Below are 25,286 nucleotides of genomic sequence, written 5' to 3'. Positions count from 1 at the left end.
CAGCTAATTTAGTGCAAGGGACTGTCCTTTATTCCAAGGTTAGGCCTTTCTGGTCTTTCCTTTTTTTTGTGATCGAGTTTTTAAAATGAAGGGAATGTGATATTAAATTTTAGTTAGATTTTCTTTTTTCATAGCTTTTCTTTTTTTCCTTGCCAAAATCTGAAGTTGGCAACCCACTATCCACTCAGTTTTTTATTCTTTTAAAATTTTTATGTATTGGTGAAAGCCAAATTTAGGGACCCACTGGGAAGCATATCAGACAATATCTAGCCCTGCAGTTCTCACTTTAAATGCACATGAGAATCACCTGGAGGCCCCATGAACCCAGAGACTGCTGCTCCATTCCCAGAATTTCCAATTCATCAAGTCTGGGAGGAAGGATCTTGGAATCTGCATTTCTGTAAGTTCCCAGGTGATGCTGCTGCTGTGGATGGTCCAAGGAACACAGTCTGAGAACCACTGTTCTAGCTTGTCCGTGGTGGGATGGAGGTTTTCTGAGACTTAAAGGGAGGGTCCTTATCACAAAAACAGAGGCCTAGAATGACCCCACAACAGGAAAGTATGTATAGACACTGTCCCAGACTCTGCAGTACTGGGTTTCAGATTTCTTTCCTTTCCTATTAACAATGCTAATAACATGGGCTGAGGAGGCAATGCTCCCATGAAAGGAAATAAGATTGCTTTCTGAACCAAATGACACTACAAGGACCAGACTGTCCCATTTTTAAGCTGGAGGAAGAGAGAATATTCCAGGTTGTCTGTCTGATATGTCAGCCTAGAGCCTGAGTGTGTCAGGAATTTGCTACTCGTGTTTTATTTTCCCCTGTGATGGCTAAGAGCTGCAAGGAAGACAGTACAGCTTGGACATCCATGGGCTCTGGGGCGATTTTGGGGAGGTGCCAGGATCTAGGGGTAAGGATTTTATCTGTGAATTATATGATTCACGGCAGGGTCAAGGTGACTTTAAAGAGTTATTTTTAAGTGTCTTTACTTTTTCCTCACTGTTTGATTTCTCTACCTGAGATATCCTCTGACGCTATGTTTAACTTTATCTCATTTCTCTTCCAAATTAATTCATTACCTTTGTGTATTAAAAAAATTTTGGGGGGGCCATGCGGTACATGGGATCTTAGTTCCCCATCCAGGGATCAAATATACACCCCCTGCATTGGAAGCATGGAGTGTTAGCCACTGGGCTGCCAGGGAAGTCCCTACCTTTATGTATTTTAATGTTTCCATAATACTTTGTTTAATTTATATACCTTGTTGTTGTTTAGTTGTTAAGTCATGTCTGACTCTTTTGTGACCCCATGGACTGTAGCCTGCCAGGCTCCTCTGTCCATGGCATTTCCCAGGCAAGAATACTGGAGTGGGTAGCCATTCCCTTCTCCTGACCAAGGGATCGAACCCTTGTCTCCTGCATTGGCAGGCGAGTTCTTTACCACTGAGCCACCATTCAGTCAACTATAATGAATAAAAGTGGTAGGGTATCAAACACACAATTCAGGTGAGATTATTTTGGATCATCAGAAAAAGACAGCTGACAATCAGGTTTATGCTGGTTTTGTTTCTTAGAACAGCACGTGGACAAGAAATATAAAAGTGGATGTTGGAACTCCAGATTTGTATCTTTCAGGACAGATGGGTGAGTATTCCTTTCCCAAACCACAAATCCACCAAGGTCTTGTGCTTGATGAGATGGCTCAGGCCAGGACTAACAGCAAGGTGGGCCACGCCCAGTGGGTTTACTTAGGTTAATAGTCTTTCTGTATGATATTCTGTGACCAGCAAACAAACAACCAACCAAAACTCAGGCCTCCTACACAGAAGAGACACTTACGTTTGTCCTGCAAGGAATCATGGGGCACTTCTCCCTGGGGACTTTCTTCCAGATCTCCATAGTGCAGGACCTTGTGGTTTGGTGAAAGCCGACAATACCAAAACTTGTCTGAGGGAAGGACAAAAAGAAAAAGAGAAAACATAGATTTACCAGGTAAGTGATTCTGATTTTCAAAAAATATTGACATCCTTATTTCCTCAGCGCCTTTCCTGACAGAATAGGCAGTTTCTTTGATTTTAAATCTTCAGAAAGGTATGAATTCTAAGAGCCCTGGCAGTCGGTCCCTTCTCAATTTTTGTATGCAGTTAGCTCCTGTCCTTCCAGGTAGACATTTGGTGCCACTGGGAAAGTTACCAGATCCTTTGAGGACAATGGCAACGAGTCTGAGGTGGTGACTTCCAGAGGAGTATTTCATCAATATCTATAATGAGGAGGGCATGATTAATTATTCAGTTAGGCCTGACAAAGTAGGGAGAGAGATGAAGAAAAAAGAGCTTTCTCAGAATTTTTCTGCTTCTACTTCCCTCTGTGAGATTCTAAGACTATTGAGATGTTTGTGCCATATCTCAGCTGGCATAGTAAAGCCTTCACCCCTGAGGCCCGTACACACAAACTAAACATGAATATGTTATTAGGATGCTAGTAATCCACACACAAGAGGTGGGATTCATGAGGAACCACCCCAAGTCAGAAATGTATCCAAGAATGAGGATGTCACATTCATCTCCTCTCTAATCTGTAGAGTTTAGCTCTTTTGAATAGGCTTGATGAGCACCTTAGGGTCATCCTTATAAATAACTCCCTCAGCTTAACTTCATCTGCTCCCCCAAAATGTAATAACAAGTTTTGAATGAGCTTGTGAGGTAGTGAGAAGGAGGTAAAGAGTGCTTTTGCTAGATAAGAAACTTAAATTGTGATAGTGATCTTTGTGTAGCTCTCAGGGTGGGGGGAGACGCTGCCTTCTCTGGGAAGCCCTCTGTGATTACTGCAGCCAAGGGGACTCTCCCCACCCTCTTAGCTGCTCCAGTGTCTCCTTTGATGATTGGTACCCTCATAAATCCCTTAGTATTCCCATTATCTGCCACAGAGCTTAGGCAAGCAACTTGCCTAGCGGGGACATGATGAACAGTTATTAACCAAAGAAGAAGACTCCAGGACACGTAACAGTCCCGACAGTGTGGATGGCCAGGGCGCTCCGACGACAGCCACGGCCTTCACGGCTGCACTGCACCGATCCCTTGGCACAACGCCTGCCATGGAGAAGCTGCACAGTTGCTATGGCTAAATTGATAAATGAAGACCCAAAAGGGCTCAGTCAAGATGTGTAAGTCACAAAACATCCATGACCTGTAAACCCTTTGTGCAATTACGTAGTTGGCAAACATAGTGGCCTGCGTCAAATCACCCTATTACTGTGTCTACCAATACAAATTGTTCTGAAGCCAATCTGACCAGAAAGCGCTCTATACCATTTAACAAAACTGTTCTTTTATCTAAAATTGCTTTCACCAAAAAATTATGTCTTAACTACAGTTCTTTTAGTAGAAAACCAAGTTTTAAAAATGGAGACAAAAGTCACACAGTGAACAAAGGAAACGCCCAACTTGATCCACAAAAGCAAAATGCCTCTGTGATTCCTTTCTCAAGTAGAAATAGGGTTTGAGAATTCCTGAATGTAGGCTGTCTATAGCAATCCATGTATTAAAAAAAATCTAAACTCCAGTGGAAAAATTTGAGAGGAAAGAAAATGTTATTTGAAGGCTAGGAAAACATCTGGAATTGCTAAATTTTCAAAATTCTGTTATATATATACACTCAACACAGGGAGGGCATTTCAAAGGGAGAAAATAAAATCATTCCCTGAATAATTCATAACCACTTCAATTAGGCAGCTTTCCATGAGGAGAACATATTTGAGAGTTTGACTTGTAATTCACAATCAGAAAACTGCAATTTGATAGAAGTGGTCTAAGCTTCAGCCATGAGCCCCAACAGTGTTCTTGGGGGCCTGGCATGATGGACTATAGAGATCTCTTCAACCCAAAGGACTTTCCACCTTGTCTAAATAAACTGTGATGACCACCGCTGGAAAAACTTCCTGGAAAAACTTGCTATAGTGCTTTCCTTCCCCTGCTACCTCTGAGGTGGGACTTTGGTGAAGTGAGCAACTGTAACAGGGTAACAGAAAGCTGGGAGGGAAGTTGGTAAGCAGTAGCACTTGGACATGCTGGTCTTATTTTGAGTAAGGTCTTAGCCTGTTCTTTCTAGAAATCCTTCACTTCTCAAGCTGAGGTAAACTCAAGAGACTAGCAGTGCTAACATGAAGCCCAGAAGTCAACATGACATAATCAAAGAAGACTGTCATCCTCAACATATTTGGGGGAGCGTTAAGAAAGTTAAGTGGTACAAACATATATTGTGGAGCTAAATGCTGCAACAAATTGCTGCATATACTTTCATGGCTTGTCTATTTAATAGGTTAAGTCTGTTTCTTCAGTGACTATTTGCAGAGTGCCTACAGTGCTCACAGGACTCTACTGGATATAGCAAAAGTCATCAGGATGAAAGGCAAACATGAGGGACAAAGCCAAAAAGCTCAAGGAGAAGGAGCTCCCTCAGTTCTTAGTGGCAACTTAAAGAAAGACGGTGGAAACACTTTGTCTCAGGTCTGGGAAATATGGACAGTGACTCAGCAACTCTGCCTGTACTACAGGGAAAAACAGAAAAAGGAAAGATCTCTGGTGCAGCATATTTCTACATTCAGAGACTACTGGAATCAGTGGCTACTTATCATGATGGTTGAAGATAATCATCTTCTTTGCAATGTTGTAGTTGCTATTTGTTTAAAGAAACACAAAAGGCTACCTGGAAACCTGGAAATCTACCATAACACTACAGTGTAGAGCTGATAGATTTTCCTCCTTCCAGAGGACTAAATTCTCTTGACTTCTTTTTTTTCTTTGTTTTCAGATCTGAAATCCCTGGGCTTCCCAGGTAGCTCAGTGGTAAAGAATCTGCCTGCCAACATAGGAGACGTGGGTTTGATCCAGGGTTGTGAAGATTCCTGGAGAAGAAAATGGCAATCCACTCCAGTATTCTTGCCTGGAAAATTCCATGGACAGAGGATCCTGGCAGGCTATAGTCCATGCGGTTGCAAAAAAGTCGGACTTAACTGAGCATGCATGGGCACCGGAAATCCCTGGTGTGTATGTATTTATTTATATATTTATTTATTATTATTGGAGTATAATTTCTTTACAATGTTGCTTTAGTCTTTGCTGTACGATCAAGTGAATCAACTATACATATATATACATCCCTTCCCTCTTGAATCTCCCTCCCACCCCCACACCTCCCTGCTGCCCCGCTCCATCCCACCCCTCTAGGTTATCACGGACAACTGAGCTGTTTCCTGTGTTATACAGCAGTTCCCTTTAGCTATCTGTATTCCACATGGTAGTGCGTATATGTCAAAAAATTTTCCCAATTTGTCCCACCCTCTTCTTCTGCCCTGGAATCTCTGGACTTTTAAGACACCACTATCTTTCGGTTTTCCTTATACCTCTAACTACCTCTTCTCTTATCCCACAGAAGTTCCTCTTTCTCTCTCTACCACTGAAATGGTAGAGAGCAAAAGATCTGTGCATCATCAATGTGAGTGATGTTCTGCTCCTCCCATCAAATAAGAAGTCTTGGATGGATGACAGAATATTGGAAAAAGGGCTGAAGGGCTTGGGAAGGTAGTTCTGATTCATAGACAAATGAGTGGATGCTGAGCCAGTCTCTCCCGCGGGATAAAGGCTGGAGTCATTAGCTCTGGGAAGGTTTAGAGGCATCATAACTTGGGTGTCCGTCTTGAAGGCAGAGCAGCTATAAAGGAAGCAGAGAAGCCGGCTCCAGCCAGCATAGCACACTGACTTGTTGGGTGAGACAGTTTCAGCGTTAGCCACTGGTGGCAGCTTGATTTGTAGTTTCTTTTATGGTAAGCAAAACATGTATTTTCTTTTCAAAACCCAGCATGATGTTACTAGTTCCCCAATCCCTTTGGGCAATGAATGAGTGGATTGTGTCACTAAAAGCAATTAGCAAGAAGCAGTGAGAACATTAGCAAAGATTGTTTACTAGCCTTTAAAGAGAAAGTAGGAGTTAATATGGAGGTCTTTCAGTCAATTACAAATGTTACTACATTAATAGCCATTTTTAATTCCCCAAACTAAAAAACTGAAAATATGGAGATAATTTTGTGCTTCACTTTTTTCCCTGTGTGTATGTATGTGTGTATGTGTGTGTGCATGCGCATGTGTGTGTATTTGAAGGATCAGAGAGAAAGGCTGGTTTCAAAGCTCACAGCCTGATAAGAAGGTCTCCAGGGATGATTAAAGTTATTCCCAATGTCACATAGATCATTATGGAGCTAATCACCCCTGACAACTGTAATTCTTGCAGTAATATTTGATAGAAGTTTCTGCACCACTGCAAATACTCTGCACCTGCTTTATTTAATAGTAAGAAAAGAAATTTTGAGTTTTATTTAATTTTAATTAACTCAAATAGCCACAGGTAGCCATACGGAACAGTACAGTTCACTGCCTGTCTTCGTATCCAAACTGCAGACAAGTGTAGAGTTGGCCAGCAGGTCTTTAGGGCAGATGGGCAAGCTGAATAATACCTACCATTGTTGAGCAGGAAATGTGGTTTGTAAAGTGAGGCACAGGCCACAGCAGGAACTGAGTCCTGATTGCCTACATCATGGACTCAGGGACATCCTTGCTTTGTGTGCAAAGCCTACAGCTGGCAGCTGGCTGCTGGCCCAGGGGGCCCTAGGAATCCTGTGTTTGGGAGACAAGTGACCTTTACTAAAGCGAATTCTTATGGCACTTCCACTAAGATTTTGAGTCTTTCCTAGGTTAACCTACAATGTGCAATGTCTTCAGTGTGCTCAGGGGAAGGTCCGCTTCAAACCTTCCCACGTTACAAAAACAAAAGTGATCCTAGCGATGTTTTTGAAGGGAAATATTCTTGAGTTCAGTGAAGGAAGACAACAACCACAGATCCAGAATGAAGGTCATTCTGCCTTTCAAATCTTCCTCACTACACTGAACATTTTTCAGAATAGAGACTCCTGTTTTGATTCAGAATTCTGCCTCCCCGGAGACTCTCGTTTCACAGCAAAAGATAACTCCAGAGCCCTGAAGACATCTTCAAGATGGTTTAGCTTAACAGATGCTTTGGAGTCCACAGACCTTAGTTACACACCTGGCCTTGACACATCAGCTATGGAGTCTTGGCCAAATTATAAAAATTGTTATGGACTCCTATGGTTCCTTTGTTAGATAACACTAAAAACTATATGAGTAAAACATATAGAGAGTACCTGTCATTCATCTTTCACAGAGCCAGCTCTCAAATATCAATACCTTGCTATCTTTCAGTTAACAGTAACCCCTCTCATCCACACTACTGGATGATTATCTGTTATTCTGATCTATTGGAAAGTGCCTTTTTTCCTGAAAATAATCTGGCTTTTATTCTTTTGACAACGTACATTTTATATATATTTGCCTTTTTTTGTAAAAATGTGTTATGATAAGGTTTAATGAAATATTAAAAGAAAACTTAAGTCCAAGAGGAAGAAACAACCGGTGCCCCCAAATGGTTCGAATGTACCACCTGACTGTAGGTCTTTGGAGTGAAATGAAAGGGCAAGCAGGTACAGCAACTGTGGCTGAAGCGCAGGAGCATGCCAACTCCTCTGGGTGCTCGTTTTGTTCATCCCTGGGTTTCAAATTAGATTTGTCTAGTTAATGCTTAGAGAAGGGATGCTGGTCAACAAAATGGGCACTGTCTTCAAAGAGAAGTAGAAATTTCATGCTATGATTTGTTGAAAATGACACTCCAGTGTGTAGCCCTGGGCTCTAATCAAGACTATTCAATGCAAGTGATTCTGAAAGACCCTAATCTCTGAAAAGGAAAGAAAATAGGAGGCAGTTCCGAGCCTGTAGAGTCTCAAGAAGCAAATAATGGCTCGAATGTAGGCAGCTTCTCAGATTCCATCTTAACTCTCTTGAGAAGCCCAGGGAACACAGACGCAAGGCAAATATATCATAAAGGACTATGGACAGAGGCTTTCACACTCCACGGTGAGTGCGGGACAGAGTGAAGCAGATACGTGACAGTCACTGCCAGTCCATGGCCTATGTTTAAAAACCTATATTCTAGGGACTTCCCTGGTGGTCCAGTGGTTAAGACTTTGCTTTCCAATGCAGGTTCAATCCCTGGTCGAGGAGCTAAGATCCCACATGCCTCGTGGCCAAAAAACCAAAACATAAAACAGAAACAATATTGTAACAAATTCAATAAAGACTTTAAAAATAGTTCACATCCAAAAAAAATCTAAAAATCGAGACATAAGAATGTATATTCTGAGTAACTATAAATTAAAATACTAAATATCGTTAATGAATGTTTGAAAATGTGCTGAGCACTGGACTAAGTGCTATGCATGCATGATTTTATTTAACTCTCAAAACAATTTGATGTAGAAACTGACATCCTCACTTGACAGATGGGAAAGAGAAGCACAGAGAGATTTATTAGGTTGCCCAGGGCTAACCAGCTAGCAGGCAGGGAGGCAGGACATGAACGCAGCATGGAGCATCTCCCATGATTTACTGCTTCTCAGTTCTTCTGTGGTCAAAATCCCCAGAAATCCACATTTGTATATATCTCTATTGGACTAACCAAGCAGCAGAGTTGCACATGAGGCAGACAGAATGATGGGCAAGTAGAAACTCAGGGACCTTCTAGCCAAACATGGCATGATAAAGGGCTCTACATCTGCGCCTCCCCTTTCCAGTTGTGTGGGACAGGAGGCTCTTTCCTACTTTCCCCTAGAAAGTTAATATGTAAATCCACTCATCTGTGTCTAACTCCCTGTCAGACAAGTTTAGAGGGAGTGTGGTCATGCACGGGCCCTTTGTACTTGCTCTTTAACCAGAGATATATTTCATGGGTGTCCCCGTCTCATATCTTACCTTTCTCAAAGGGACTTTGAGAAATAATTTTACTTCTCAAATAATTTTACACCTGCTGCTGCTGCTGCGTCACTTCAGTCGTGTCCGACTCTGTGTGACCCCATAGACAGCAGCCCACCAGGCTCCCCCGTCCCTCGGATTCTCCAGGCAAGAACACTGGAGTGGGTTGCCATTTCTTTCTCCAATGCAGGAAAGTGAAAAGTGAAAATGAAGTCTCTCAGTCGTGTCTGACTCTTAGCGACCCCATGGACTGCAGCCTACCAGACTCCTCCACCCATGGGATTCTCCAGGCAAGAGCACTGGAATGGGGTGCCATTGTCTTCTCCATGTCCTCATTAATGTGTGTAAATCTGAATGGAATGTTTGGATGGGGTGATAGGAAACCAATTTCAGCACAGTCTGCTTTGAATCTCTATTTTTAAGCACACAAAGCTAGTCACCAGATTTTAAATCAATTTACCAAACCCTAAAAAGCCTTCCTTTCTGCACTTGGAAGGATGATTTTATACTAAACACAGATGGTCATGCTCCCTAGGGAGTTTAACTAATAAATTTATAGTCTAGATGCTAATCATTTTTTGTTCATTAGGTAATTCATTTTTAGAAAACTGAAAAAGTTGAACATTTGGAAATAACACTTTTTTAGCCAAAAAAACTGTATTTATGACATCCAGAAACAGAACTATTCTAATAGAATCTACTCATTTCAGCCTAGAAAAGGAAGTCTTGTGTTGGAGTAGACTGGAAGGCTAAATTGGCTTCTTTGAATTATCATTGTATTCAGAAGAATTGTATCAGTAGCTGGCTATGAATGGGGGCATTTGGTTCTATTTGCTACCTTTCCCCTCCCCCACTTCTGCGGTCTCTCCCCAGTGTCAAGTAAACAAAAACTTTATAAATTACCTAATGTGGGCAATACACCCTGACTATTGATTTTGCCAAAGGCAAAGAGGCGATCCGGGCATACAACAGGCAACCCAGCTAATGACATAGCAGACCATCTGATCTTGTACTCCCACTTCAGGGATGAGGAACTGTGGGCCTGAGAGGTCCTGTGTCCTGCCAAAAGACACTCAAGTGGTTCCTCGCAGAGTTGAGAAGCCTAGAACCAAGCCTACTCACCCCCAGCTAGCTCCTTGTTCTTTCCTACACGGTCTTCCAGAATAAAAGAGCAACTACCTTCTACCCCCCTCGCCCCGCCCCCTTCTTTTTTAGCTGCTTTCCAAGAGATGCATTCACGACCAATTTTCTTCCTCACAGTAAATTCAGGAGACAAGCACTGTCATCCCCATTTCACGGGGGAGCTGCCCAAGGTCATGGAGCTGGACAGAGGAAGAGGCCGGACAGCGCTCACTTCATCTGGCTCCAGGGCTCCTGTTCTCCTCACTGTACCACACTCTTCCCTGGAGGAGCATCCACTCTGATGAAGGTGTCCAAATGCAGGGGATGCAGCGAAGAAGGGGCAGTGAGCCAGTCCTTCCATGGCTGAATGGAAGAGATAAGTGCCTTCCTCCCACTGTGAGCCTTTCTCAGTCCCAGCTGTAACTCAGTTCTTTCTTATTCTGCCCATTGTCCTCTCCTGAGGCCCAGCCTGAAGCTCACTGTCATCAGTGAGGGTTTCTTATCCCCTGGGAATGATCTGCATTTTCATTTGTCACGGAAGTTCTGCCTTTGGACATTTCTTAATATGATTTTTAATGGTTGCATTTGAAATACTTTGAATTTACTCAATATTCAGCACAAAGCCATTAAAAGTAAATGGCTGGGAGGATGGGCTCAGTATAAACATGAAGTGATGTATGTCATTAGTGGACGGGCACTGTGTCTAAGCAGGGCATCCATCAGGTTTCAAAAACATCTGCCAGGGTTTCTCCAGGGCCATAACTGATGTTTGTTCTTGGTACAGTTACTAATGCTTATTCTTTTTCCTGACTGTCCCCCAATCTCTTCACCTCTCCCTGAATCTTATATTTCAATTTTATTTTCTATTTGTTTCTGGGACAGTATGATACAAATACCTTGACTTTGCAATGAGCCATATGTCAAGAAAGCAATCAAAGGAGTTTATCTTCCTGGCTAAGAAACAGCTGGACATGCTTCCCATCTACTGGAACTAGTTTAATGGCACCCATTTTGACTCAATATTTTGGGCTTAAAATTTATAGAGACAATTCAGAAATTTCTCTTGCAAGATTAGGAAAACTGATTCTATCCTAACTTGGTTCACTGTTATACTATGAATAAAATATTCTGACCTGGAAGAGAATCAGTATGAGGATTCGAAAACAAGGGCCATCCATGCTGAAAATTCCAAGATCAAATCCAACAGTGGATGCTAGCACTCCTGACAGCATAGTGAATCATTAAAAGTTAGGGCCATAGAGATGCTGGAGTTTAAATCCCTACTCTTCTGTGACTGGGCAAGTTACTTTGTACCCCACTGCTTTAGTTTCCCTCAGTGCCTTAGTTTATCTATCTGTAAACTGGGTGTAATCACAGTAGCTACTTCATAAGGTTACTGGGAAGATGACATGCATTAACATGGGTCAAGTGAGAGCCTGGCACATGGTAAACACTCGGTAATGATGGCTGTTGTGGGACCACTACTGGCAGACATGAGGCATGAAATGGTTCAGGTGACTCTTCAGTTCCATGGGTCTTCTGCTGATTTTAGATTTTGATTCTTCCTGAGTCTACATGGGAAATTAAAACTTACCTGGAATAAGTTACAGCTATTCTTGTTCTGAGTACAATGCGGCTTAGCCAACCTTTAAACCAACACCCTTATCCATGTGATTCCTTAGGGAGCAGGCCACTGTTCTTCCTTGCTAGGTCTGGAAACAATACCTTGCCTCCGCCGGCAGTTGAGTTTCCTAAAGCAGGTCCCTTCTACGAGGCGGTTCAGGCGTTGTTGTTTGATCAGCTCCAAGATTTCTGGCTGAATCTTCTCCTTTAGTTCCCTGTGAAAGGATAAACACATATTCCACAACGCACCTTGAGAATAGCACTTGGCTGAAAGGGCACCATGGCAGAGAGGGCAGGTGCACAAAAGCTCCATCTTTTCCTGAACATCCCCAGACCTCCTAGGTTGGTGCTTTAGAGAATCATTTATTAAGCATCAGTAAACAGGGTTATCTGTTGTGGTAACTGTATAGATTCTCTGACATTTACAGAATACCCACAAGAGCCCCAACCACTTCAGTGACGTTTTTCTAGACCGATGTCTCCAGAGACATTTGTCTCTTGTTTTATAAAGTCACAGATACAAATTTATGCAAAAATTCACTTAGTTCTTCTGAGACAATGAATCTCTGGTCATATTCTACTCCTTACAGCAGATAGATAAACTCCTAGACTACATGTGTGGTCTGACCAAACAGGAGTGTTGGACAACCATGCGGTGACTATTGTACAGCAAACAGTGTCGGGTGAAGCAAAGGACCACTTACAAAGGGGAATAACATATCATCTGAGATTTTAGCCCATAGAGATTGGGATAATGAGGGCATAAATTAAGGATTAGTTGCATCTTGTCTCAGGCTAATACAATGTAATTTAGGTTTAGATGTACTACACTATAAAGATATAATAATGAGTACAGTGGGTTGTAAACCCTTTTTTTTTTCCCAAGAGCAGAGATTTTTTTATCTTGTGAAATTTTAGGTAGCACCCTCATATTTGAGTATATTAAAGCTAGAGTTTTTCTAGTTGAGGATGTACAGAGAGACCTACAGTCTAGCCCTCAGAGCAGTGTTAAAAGCACTGACCCAAACTCAAAAGACCAGGATCTCCATCTAGGCTCTGCTCATGACTGGCGTTTCATGTAGCGCCTCTAAGTCTCCCCTCATCCATAAAACGGGACCAAGAATGCTTCCTCCCAAAGGGGACAGTGTGAGTATAAGCGAGCTGTAAGCGCTGGGCAGGAATGCCGAGCGTTTCTGGATTTGCTTAGATAATATTCTCACCTTTCCTCAGGACAAACATTTCTTGTGCCCGTAACACACTGTAGTCAAGGCTCACATTTTTCGTAAGCTTCAGCCTTAACTCTGGGCTCCCTCTGGATCGCAGGCAATCTATCCTCACGTGGTATTCTGTTCCCAGGTATGAAAGGCCCTACACATTCAGTCAGTGTGTGCTATGAGCTAGGTAGTGTACTAGGCAAATGTAGCCCATTTAACACCCTTCTCTCCTCCCCACCAAAGAACCCCTGACTTTTGGGAACAGGTATTAATTTCATCAGGCCCATCTCACAGATGGAGAAACAGCTTACAGAAGTGAAGCCCTGAATAGGAGCACACAATCAAGTGTTTCTTGTGCAAACTGCTTCTATTCACTCCTGAGAAAAAAATAGAGAATAGAAAGTGATATGAAAGGGTCTGGCCATCTAACCAGGCATGCTAGTAAGCTGTTGATACATATTTGGACTTGCTGCTAAGTCGCTTCAGTCGTGTCTGACTCTGTGCGACCCCACAGACGGCAGCCCACCAGGCTCCCCCGTCCCTGGGATTCTCCAGGCAAGAACACTGGAGTGGGTTGCCATTGCCTTCTCCAATGCATGAAAGGGAAAAGTGAAAGTGAAGTCGCTCAGTCGTGTCAGACTATAGTGACCCCATGGACTGCAGCCCACCAGGCTCTTCCGTCCATGGGATTTTCCAGGCAAGAGTACTGGAGTGCGGTGCCATTGCCTTCTCCGTATTTGGACTTAAATGGCCTCAAATACCAGGGCACTTGATCCTGTTCCATCTGACCAGTTTGAAAGCTGAGTGTGGATATCCACCCCAATGGTACAGCTTGGTGCATTTGCTCTATGCGCATTTGCTTTTCTGATGTGGGTCTCACAGGGTCTCATCTCAGGCATTCAGATTACTAACATTACCTGTTATCAGTGTTCAGTTTCTGTAGAATGGACTCAGAATTGCAGCTTTGATGAACCCTGCTCTGAACGGACAAGAAGGTGGGAGATAGCCAAGGTAGTCACACATGACAATAAATCACTGCTCCTGGCTTCAAGTTGGGGTAATGAGGTGGAGAAATCATGGGAGAGAGAAACTGGGAATTTCATCAATTTTTAGGTTAGAGATGCATCTTTAAAGGATAGTTTTCCTAGGCTAGAGTTACCTATTAAAATGGAGATGAAGATGCAGAGATGAGGACCAAAAGGAGGAATAACTGAAAGAACTCAATGATTTATGATTTTTAGTGTAAGAGCCAGATGTTGCCATCATAGCACCTTCTGTTATGAACCATCTCTGGGGATGGACGGTCGGAATAAGTGGATCTGCTGCTACAAAGGTTACCTTTTCTTGTTATGAACCCCAAGGACTCCGAAACATGTTTAAGCAATGAGGGAAATGGAATAGCCTTTTTCTTTTTTGTAAGTGATGTCCTCTTCCTTCCCGCAAATGGGCTCAGTAGCTGCAGACTTCATTCATATTAGGAAAACATATGTAATCCCTACATGGTGTTTCTGTGAATGAGATATGACCTCTGGGGGAATCCTGGTAATAACCATGGGCTGAAATTGGGCTTTGACATTCTCAGCTTGGGGTCAGTGAGGTCAAGGTCATGGGTTCACTAGCTCTGCTTTGATAAATATTCCTCTATTTCTAGCTAAAAGCTTTGTAAATAAATAAAAGGAGGAAGATTAAACAAGGTAGAATAAATGAGTGTGTGAAGAGCAGTTCAAAGTCTAGCAGTGTTTCCAGAAGAGAATTCCAAGTCTAAGCCCAATGAGGCCGGTGACATACGCAGAGGACAGACAGCACCACTAGACTGGTGAGCCTCCTTCCTGGACCTGGTGCTCATCTAGAACAGAGGCTGCACTGAACACAGGCATTGGCTGTGAAAGCCATGAGCAAAGCTTGTGACCAGTCTTTAACAAGGATGTAGATCTGCAGGACAGGCAGGAGCCATATTTCTGGCTCTACCTGCTTTTCCTTTTTCTTCCTCACCTACTTGTACTGGACACTCCAGGATAAGATGAGGTGTTAACGAATATATCCACAGTGTCGATTTTACCATTTCTATGTTGACAGTGAGACAACTTGCTAAATTCTGGTTATCGACTCATAATACGAGTGACTATTTCTCAGAGTGTTTGTTAAGTGCAGGGCATATACTAAGGGCTTTTCATGTATTACTTCACTGAGTCCTCTGAACAACTCAACAATGTAGACATTTTATCAACTTAGTTTTAGAAATGAGAAAAACAGGTTTAGAATGGGTGACGGAAGTTGACTGAGGAGCCACATTTGCAAGCGATGGCCTGGGAATCTGATCCCGGGTCTGTTAGCTCCTGGGTCTGCATTTTCCACATTTGCTACTCTGCTTCCATGGTGTTTGTCCCTGCAGCTCCCCTCCCCTCAACATCATGGCAAATGATCTATTTGGGGACTTTTTAAACTTTTTATATCCATTAATTCAGATCAATTGTGCAGATGAACTTATCCTCCCCATAAAGTCACACGATGGAGAAAAGGATGGCACCCCACTGCAGTACTCTTGCCTGGAAAATCCCATGGACAGAGGAGCCTGGTAGGCTGCAGTCCATGGGGTCGCTAAGAGTTGGACATGACTGAGCGACTTCACTTTCACTTTTCACTTTCATGCATTGGAGAAGGAAATGGCAGCCCACTCCAGTGTTCTTGCCTGGAGAATCCCAGGGACAGGAGAGCCTGGTGGGCTGCCATCTATGGGGTCGCACAGAGTTGGACATGACTGAAGCGACTTAGCAGCAGCAGCAGCAGTAGCAAAGTCACACGAAGTAGAAAGTAACAAATACCTCCTTCTGAAATAATTAGTCAAGAGCTAAGAAAGAAAACAGAGCTTCTTCAACCCACTGAATACACAGTCTTCCAAAATATTTGTCCACCCAGAGCTTGCATTTCTCTTCTCAGGAAATATAAACATTTTATAAAAATGAGATGCACGCCTCGAGGAATCTTCGTGGCTCTGAGATTTGCCTCCATGCTGTGTGCAGCAGCCAGGCGAGGGGGAGGGGATGGTCAGCAGTGTTCTGCACCAGAGATCAACCATCCAGCCCAGCCACTGCCCAGTCTGCAAAATGAAAAGCTTGAACTGGATGACCTTAAAGTCACTTTTCAGTTCTAAAGTATGAATTCCTAAGCCCCATGCTTGGGTTGTCTCCTATGTGCTCTTGTGACAACCCACCCTCCTGCGCTTCCTCTCACCTGGCACAGTCCCTGCTAATCCCTGCTAATCTCAGCTTTAAAGCCTGGTGCAAGGACAGCCAAGTGTCTCTGGTTCTCTGCCTGTCCCAGCACCTCGGGACCTTGCAGGAAGGAGTTACTCAATACATACTTGTTAAGTGAATGAATGAATGAATGCAATCATACATGGTTCTCTGCATTTTCTTTGTTGTGGGTTTATCCCATGAGCCACTGCGGCAGCATTTAGACTTCATCCAACTACAGCAATGAGTTCCTGTCTAGCAGATCATTCTAACAGACAGAGCATCACTGGAGAAGCAGCTGGAGGCTGGTAGCCTCCTGCCTACTTCAGGGGCCAGGATAGGGACCAGGTTGGTTCATGACCTCCCCCATGAAACAGCTCTGACAAGTTTTTATGACTTTACTAGAGCTCTGGTGGATCATGGTGCTTTTTAGTCCCATGCCCAAGTGATGATGCCAATGTATATACACACAGGAGATTTCTTTTGTATTTTCATAGCTTCTCTCTATACAGGTATATAATAATAAATGTAAAGATAAGAGTTTCTTATAATAAAGGGAAAGCAAGGGAAATGAAACTTCAGAACGTCATTGCAGAGCCTTGAGATGTAAAGATATGAAGTCAAAGCAGGAGCAAAATGTTTGTACTTGACAAGCACTTAACAGTCTTATTTGGAACAAAGTCATGGTCAAACATTAATTTAGAATCACTTGGCCTTTTGGATTTAACTGAAGTGGTCCCTTAAGACTCTCTTTAGGCTTTAAGAATTGTTGTCAAAAGCATAATAAAATCTTCTTGTGTTCACACATCTGCTGAAACAAACATTATGAAATCCAACATTTCAGTACTGTGGGTCCCAGGATGGGGCAAAGGGCCTCTGTCCCTCCTTGCAAGAGAGAAACTGCATCAGGTATCACCTCACACCAATCAGAATGGCCATCAATGAAAATCTACAAATAATCAATGCTGGAGAGGGTGGAGGGAAAAAGGAACCCTCCTGTGTTGTTGGTAGGACTATAAATTGATACAGTCACTATGGAGAACAGTATGCTGCTGCTGCTGCTAAGTCGCTTCAGTCATGTCCGACTCTGTGCGATCCCACAGACGGCAGCCCACCAGGCTCCCCCGTCCCTGGGATTCTCCAGGCAAGAACACTGGAGTGGGCTGCCATTGCCTTCTCCAATGGAATACTAGTAAGTCATAAAAAAGCATAAAATAATGCCACTTGCAGCATCATGGATGGGGCTGGAGATTATCATGCTAAGTGAAGCAAGTCACACAGAGGAAGACAAATATCATTTAATATCACATATATGTGGAATCTAAAAAAAAATGAATGATATAAATGAACTTATACCCAAAACAGAAATAGACCCACAGACACAGACATGGCCACTTGCGGTTACCAAAGCAGATGAAGGGGATAAATGAGTAGTTTGGGATTAACATATACACACTGCTATGCATAAAACAGATTACCAGCAAGGACCCACTATATAGCCTAGGGAAATATGTTCAATATTTTGTAATAACCTATAAGGGAAAAAAATGTGAAAAAGTACCTATCTATCTATCTATCTATTACTTTGCTGTACACCTGAAACTAACATGACATTGCAAGTCAACTATGTTTCAATAACAAACTCTTTTAATTAAAAAGAAGAAATAAACTCCATCTCTGAGGAGTCAGCTCTTTACTCAAAGCTCTTTCTACTTGGTATTCAGGGGCTGTTATCTTCGTCTATTAATAGCTGATGACCAAAGCAAAACCCCAGCTCTGCCTCTTACAAGTGCTGACTGCTGCTTGACGTGGATATGGCTTAGGTTTTACATAGATGTGAGCTGCCAAAGGGGCTTCCCAGGTGGCTCAGTTTTAAAGAACCCGCCTGCCAATGCAGGAGATGTAGGAGATGCGGGTTTGATCCCTGGGTCAGGAAGACCCCCTGGAGGAGGAAATGGCAACGTACTGCAAATGACAACCTGCTCCAGTATTCTTGCTTGAGAAATTCCATGGACAGAGGAGCCTAGCAGTGTACAGTTCATGGGGTCCGAACTGTCGCATGCAACTGAGCGCCTGAGCATGCGTGAGCCACCAAAGGCCCTGAGGAAGCATTTCCCCTCCCCTGCTGCCTAACCTCATCACCACAAAAGCCCACAGTTCTGCTCTGCAGCTTCTAATGATGCTTCCCAAGGCCTGAAAACAAACACAGAGTAGATGCTATAGCTTGGCTATGTTTTTTTCTGTGCACTTTTTAAAACTTCATCTTAGCCTTGCACTTGGCAAAGCAGCTCTGGTAGGGGAAATGAAGAATTAGCTAAGGGATCTGTGGGCTGGAGTTCAAGTCCTGGATCCTACACTTGCCAACAAGGTCCTCTCCTCTCTAGACTATATTCCGGTCCTCAAGTAGAAATAAGACTTGCCTTCCTCACACAGGTGTGAGGACACGATATAGCATAAGGAACACGAGGAGGTACTTTGCAAATCGCCAAGCACTAAACATATCAGATATATTGGAGCAAGAAACAGAAAGCAGGGATAAAGAAAAGGAATCAGAGAGAGAGAAAGAAATGTTGAAGAGGTGCTTCATGACACCAAGGATGTAAGATGGTTTCATAGGAAAGTTCAGAAGAAGCCACATTCAGTCTTTCGAGGGAAGAATGAGAGTAAATGTCAAACACCTTTACTTCCCATCCTGTTTCCTATTTTCTTTCCTATGAAGTATAAGGTAACAAAACTGACCTAGTTCTAAGAAAAGGACACAGGAAGATAAACAGGTCAATACTAAGAAAAGATAAAGGGAACAACAGTCTAAAACAGTGTTCATGTTCAAGGTTTACAACATCATAAAGATGGAGATGAAATTACAGAACCATTGCAAATGCACCTGATGCAAAGTCCTGTGAAAAGGAGCCCCCTGATTCTTCACCTGAGGCCTCTGGGTTGATAGCTACAAGAGATGTTCTGCTGATAGCCACATGAGATGCTCTGATGCGAAGCAGAGCCAATGGGGCAGGGAGACAGTGGGTCGCTCCCTTTCAAGCTCACGCTCCCTCCCACACATGACACTTCAATGTTCCTCTTGTTTTAATTATCACTAAGTCTCATTCTGGCTGGAGCAGAACATCTTGCCATTCAAGAGTGCCTACATAGAATATAGCTTTATGGACAAAACAAAAGAGATTGTCCCAAGTATTAGAAAAGTTTCCAGTCTTTTCAGCTGCAAATCCTGAGAGGCCTCATCAGTAACTGGGTCACCTCTTGGCTTAGATTCTCCTGCCAGCACCTCCTGTCTCCACCTCCCCGTAGCCCAGCCCTGCCCAGCCTTTCTCAAGGAGTTGCTGAGACTTCAGGAACTGAGTAGAGATCTTTCATTGGCTTTCCATGCAACACAGCCCAGCTGGGTGATGGGCTTTCACTCTAGAAACGGTGCGTCAGAGCTGTTGAGAAGGCAGAGGTCAGAGGTAACTTACAAAATCGGGCGAGACTGGAAATCTTCCTGGTTCATCCTCTCAGACTGGCGGATTTTCAGGATTTCTGTGTAGCTCAGGTTCTGCAGTTTGCTCTTGAACTGGTCCAGGGAGCTAGGCTTGGTTGTAAGAGCTCTCATAACCTGTTCCTTCACCACCTGCATTACCTGTGAGATTGAAGGAAGACCATAATTTTCCTGGGGATTGACCTTACCCATTCAGAAAAATCTTTCACAGATTATGGTTCCCTAGCCCTTTCATTTGCACTTTTGGCCCTAACTTGGAGTGTGCTTTTCCAGAGAGTCAACTACTATGATATACAGCTTCCATTTCCTCCTATACTACTGGAATTGCAAGGAAAAGGTGGATTGACTAACTCTGAATTGGGAAGGGAGAGGGAGACTTAGGGTGGGAGGGTATATACCTATTCATTTGCTTGATGTATTGTATGACTGTAGAGGATGCAAACTCAAGGAAAAAAGGAGTCTAAGCAACAGCCAGAAGTCTGCATAATCATTGTTTTTTTCCAGGAGAAACTCTGAGACACAATTAACTGTGGAAGTTTGGTTGGCACTGGTTCAAGTGAATGTGAAATAATACCTACACCCGTCCCTCCTGGATTGCTTTCGCCATGTAGTTAAGGTCTGAGGGTTCATACAGATGATATATCCAGAAATGTGTATGTGGTATTGCCTCTCTGAGCCAGGCCCTGAAAAGAGAGGTCTACTGAATTAGAACTGACGCATCCCATTGGAAGCCTCAAGAAAAAAAGAATATGGTAATTGGCTGCTTCAGGACAGGTCCAGGCCACAAGGAGGCAATTAACCACTGCCTCTATTAATGCGGATTCATCTTCATCCAAATATCTAGAGCAGGAAAAGACCAGAAAACACACAGAGGCATCCAAGAGACTGTAACCTTGCTGCTTCTTTTTTTCAAATCCTCCATTACAGATGCTAACGACAATTGTTGCCTTTGATAACATACCTACTATGAGCCAGGTACTACAAAAGGTACTTCACATGTATTCTTTATTTTAATCTACTCAAATTCAGGACATAGATATCATCATTATTCCTATATGCAGAAACTAAAGTTTGAAAACCTTAACTAGTCCAAAATTCTATAGATGATGGGTAGGTGGTTGAGTTGAGATTTGAACTTAGGGCTGACTGTAAATGCTGTATTTTACTGCCTTCATACCAACATTCTGGGGCTATCTGCAACTTAAAAATAAGAGTAGATCACCAGTGCACCTCAATTATGTGCTAGGTTCGGTGTCAGGCACTTTGCTGATCATCAACTCATTTAATCCTCTTTTCAATACAGTAGAGTATATGTTTTTACTACTACTTTAAAGATAAGAAAATGGACTCAATATTGGGAAAAGAATCTGAAAAAGAATAGATATATGAATATGTATAATTAATCACTTTAATCACTTTTCTATACAGCTGAACTAACACAACACTGTAAATCAACTATAATATTAAGTACAATGTTTAAAAAATATATAAGAAAATGGTTACTGAGAAGGATTGAGAACTTCTCAAAGGTCACACATATCTAGTTGAGATCTAAGATACCTGTATGGTGAACAGAACATACACTGAGTGTTGAACAGCCCTGGGGTACCACCTATCCCATCATTATGAATGTGATCTCAGTATGCTCCTATGGCTTCTAAACAGTTAGTCATTCAAAAATTCAAGCACAGTAGATAGTAATTGCTCACTGATGGGAAAAAAAAGAGTATTAGCTGCTTGTCGTGTCTGACTCTTTGCAACCCTATGGAATGTAGCCTGCCAGACTCTGCTATCTATGGGATTCTTCAGGCAAGAGTGCTAGAGTGGGGTGCCATGCCCTCCTCTAGGGCTTCTTCCTGACCCAGGGATCAAACCCAGGTCTCCTGTGCTGCAGGCAGATTCTTTACCATCTGAGCTACCAGAGAATCCCACTCACTGACTAGTCCCACCAAAATGTCAATATTTCATGAAATGTTATTGAACAGAAGTAACAGTTTTACAGGATGGAAAAGACTATGGCAATCAGAACTTTCAATCTCGAGTGATGGCCAGGTGATGGGAAAAAAATCTCACCATCTCAAGTAATATTAGGCAGCTGAAATGTCCTTTACACACTGGACAGCCCGTTGCACTGGCTGAGCTCTGTTTAATGGCATTGCCCCTCTCTGATGGTACAGGGTGCTTTCTCCAACTGGATGTCTCTCACATAGCTGTCCTATTACAAATAAGGACCTGTCCAGTGATCTGCTGGGGTCCAGAGGCTTTGAGAGGCAGAAGAAGAAAATGAATCCTTCTTGGTAGCAAAACCAAATGTGCCCTCAGAAAAACCAGAGCCTTGGGGGAACCCATAAGCCCATGAGTCCTCTTAGCTCAGGGATGTCTGATAGCTCACTCTTTAGCCATCTGCATACACATTGCTTGCCCTGCCCTCGTGTAACCAGGAATCCCATGTTAACCACATTTTCCTTTAGTCAACTGAACATGGCTGAACCAAGGGTAAGGTGAGTCATAGGTGGCCGGGAGACCAACAGGTCTGTCTATTTTCAAGTGCTATCAACCTTTATTTTTCCTTATATGCTTCTAACCTTTAAGAATCCATGCCCACAGTAAGACTACCCACTACTAGGTGATCTATTTGCATTTTCATAGGGACTATCAGGCACGAAGTATTTTATCACAAGAAATAAATCTAATTGCAGGAATCTTGAGAAACTTCAGAAGAAAATGTGAAGGATGGCAGATCTATATCATTCACTATGGAGCTGCTTTATCCAGTAGGCAACACTGTTCTCAGAGGACTGTGTGCCATGCTTGCCCTGTAAAGAGGTTGCTGGTGATACCTCTGATGTAAGACTCGAGAGTCCCTTGGACTGCAAGGAGATTCAACCAGTCCGTTCTAAAGGAGATCAGTCCTAGGTGTTCTTTGGAAGGAATGATGCTAAAGCTGAAACTCTAGTACTTTGGCCACCTCATGCGAAGAGTTGACTCACTGGAAAAGACTCTGATGCTGGGAGGGATTGGGGGCAGGAGGAGAAGGGGACAGCAGAGGATGAAATGGGTGAATGGCATCACTGACTCAATGGACATGAGTTTGGGTGAACTCCGGGAGTTGGTGATGGACAGGGAGGCCTGGCGTGCTGCAATTCACGGGGTCACAAAGAGTTGGACATGACTGAGTGACTGAACTGAACTGAACTGAAAGGCATGAAGGCAACTGTCCTCCAGGCCACTGACTCACGGGACTTTCTGCGGCCATGGCTGGATTACTCTCTGCAGTGTAATTCCATGGGTTTTTAGGGTTACCGCAAGTCAGACTATATTTTAAAAAATATTTTTATTTATGTATCGGGCTGTGCTGGGTCTTAGTTGTGGCATGCAGGATTTTTATCTGTGGCATGCGGAATCTAATTCTCTGATCAGGAATCTCTGACTTAGCCCCTGTGCATTAGGAATGCAATTTTAGCCAATGGACCACCAGGGATGTCCCAATCAGACTGTATTGATAGAAACTTTTAACAAAAATTTGCTCGAGAAGCATCATTTGTGAAATCAACATAACAAACATTGCTGAGTGCTCATGGCAAACAGATGGAAACAGTGACGGACTTCATTTTTTTGGGCTCCAAAGTCACTGCAGATGGTGACTGCAGCCATGAAATTAAAAGACGCTTACTCCTTGGAAGGAAAGTTATGACCAACCTAGACAGCATATTAAAAAGCAGAGACATTACTTTGCCAACAAAAGTCCGTCTAGTCAAGGCTATGGTTTATCCAGTGGTCATGTATGGATGTGAGAGTTGGACTATAAAGAAAGCTGAGTGCCGAAGAATTGATGCTTTTGAACTGTGGTGTTGGAGAAGACTCCTGAGAGTCCCTTGGACTGCAGGAGATCCTACCAGTCCATCCTAAAGGAGATCAGTCCTGGGTGTGCATTGAAAGGACTGATGCTGAAGCTGAAACTCCAATACTTTGGCCACCTCATGCAAAGAGCTGACTCATTTGAAAAGACGCTGATGCTGGGAAAGATAGAGGGCAGGCGGAGAAGGGGACAACAGATTATGAGATGGTTGGATGGGATCACCAACTCAATAGGCATGAGTTTGAGTAAACTCCGGGAGTTGGTGATGGACAGGGAGGCCTGGTATGCTGCAGTTCATGGGGTTGCAGAGTTGGACATGACTGAGTGACTGAACTGAACTGAACTGAAGGCATGGTCTTTTCCTTGTGTGAACTAAGGGTCTAATAAGAGAACCAGGATGAGCAAAGATTACGTCAGTTGAAATGTGGATGTGACAGAGCAGACGGATGGATAAACATTGTTGGCAGATGGGAAGGTATTTCAAAGAAGAGGATGTCACATGAATTTAGAATGAAGTATGCATATTCAGTGATGTTGAAATAGGTAAATAACATGGAAACTACCACATCTTAACTGCTTGAAACCTGGGCTGTGTCTGAATTGGAACCAGTTACATAAACATTGTTTCATGCCCCCAGTGTAACGGAAGAGAAGAAAATTTCCAGTTGACCTTCCACCTGATCTGCTTCTTTTTTTACTCAGGCAAAATGCTAAATTTGGAATGCTTTACAAATTTTGAAATTGTGACCATCTCATATCTTGCAGTATAAATGGTGGCTAAATATGGTCAAGGCTGAATTATAACACTTTGTAGTTTCATGTGAGGGGCACTGCAGGAGCTGCCCCTTTCCTCATTTAGAGAAACTCAGAGTTGAGCCAAGGTTGTAATTGTCATCTCCTAATGTTATTTGACCTTCTAGCTGGAGGTAGGACATGTAAGAGAGACAAAGATATAGCAACTAGAACACCAAAAACGAAGAGGTTTTAAAATAGAATTAGGTTAACGCTGGGGGAGTCTTAACAGCTCTCTCCACCTTCCTCATTTTATAGATGAGAAACCACAGGCTCAGAGGGCCAGGTGATTCTCTTATTTCATGAGTTTCTTAAGGAGCTGTCAGAGATGACAGTCACTAGACTACGTGTGACTAGACACAATGATAATGCTAGTAAGAGGGCATGTAGCATGAACTGACCAATCAACATCCTTCCCAGACTTTTCTGACTCGACTTTAGGCAGAGTTGCTCTTTTCACCTCAAATTGAGAACTGTGAGAATGTCCTTTAACATACAGCAGAGTGGAAGATAATGAGCCAGATGCCAGTAGAATCAGACACAAGAAAGTCAGAAGCATGCGCACGTGTGTGTGTTGGGGTGGAGAGAGAGAGAAAGAGAGACAAAGAATGTGTTAATAATGGTGATGCCATGTGCATGTATTAAGTCACTTTAGTTGTGTCTGACCCTTTGTGACCCTTTGGACTGTAGCCTGCCAGGCTCCTCTGTCCATGGGGTTCTCCAGGCAAGAATACTGGAGTGGGTTGCCATGTCCTCCTCCAGGGGATCCTCCTGACCCAGGGATCGAACTTGCATCTCCTGCATTGCAGGCAGATTCTTCACCACTGAGCCACTGGGGAAGCCCAATGATGAAGCCATGCTGCTGCTGCTAAGTCGCTCTGTCTGACTCTGTCTGACTCTGTGCAACCCCACAGACAGCAGCCCACCTGGCTCCCCTATCCCTGGGATTCTCCAGGCAAGAACACTGGAGTGGGTTGCCATTTCCCTCTCCAATGCATGAAAGTGAAAAGTGAAAGTGAAATCGCTCAGTCGTGTCTGACTCTTCGCAACCCCATGGAGTGCAGCCCACCAGGCTC

At 43.2% G+C, this 25,286-nt stretch overlaps 1 protein-coding gene across 1 annotated transcript in view; it reads right to left on the bottom strand.

Moving 5' to 3' along the window:
• Positions 1–25,286, bottom strand: part of ELMO1 (engulfment and cell motility 1) — a 573,172-nt gene that overhangs the window by 20,888 nt on the left and 526,998 nt on the right. Inside the window, exons 17-19 of the mRNA XM_052638458.1 lie at positions 19,537–19,700; positions 11,722–11,834; positions 1,841–1,948 (exon numbers count right to left, since the gene is read on the bottom strand). Coding sequence (XP_052494418.1) covers positions 1,841–1,948; positions 11,722–11,834; positions 19,537–19,700 — 385 coding nt within the window. The remainder of the gene's footprint in view (positions 1–1,840; positions 1,949–11,721; positions 11,835–19,536; positions 19,701–25,286) is intronic.

The sequence above is a fragment of the Budorcas taxicolor genome, chromosome 4 (assembly GCF_023091745.1).
Source record: "Budorcas taxicolor isolate Tak-1 chromosome 4, Takin1.1, whole genome shotgun sequence".
Lineage (NCBI taxonomy): Eukaryota > Metazoa > Chordata > Mammalia > Artiodactyla > Bovidae > Budorcas > Budorcas taxicolor.
This window is presented reverse-complemented; position numbering and strand designations above follow the sequence as displayed.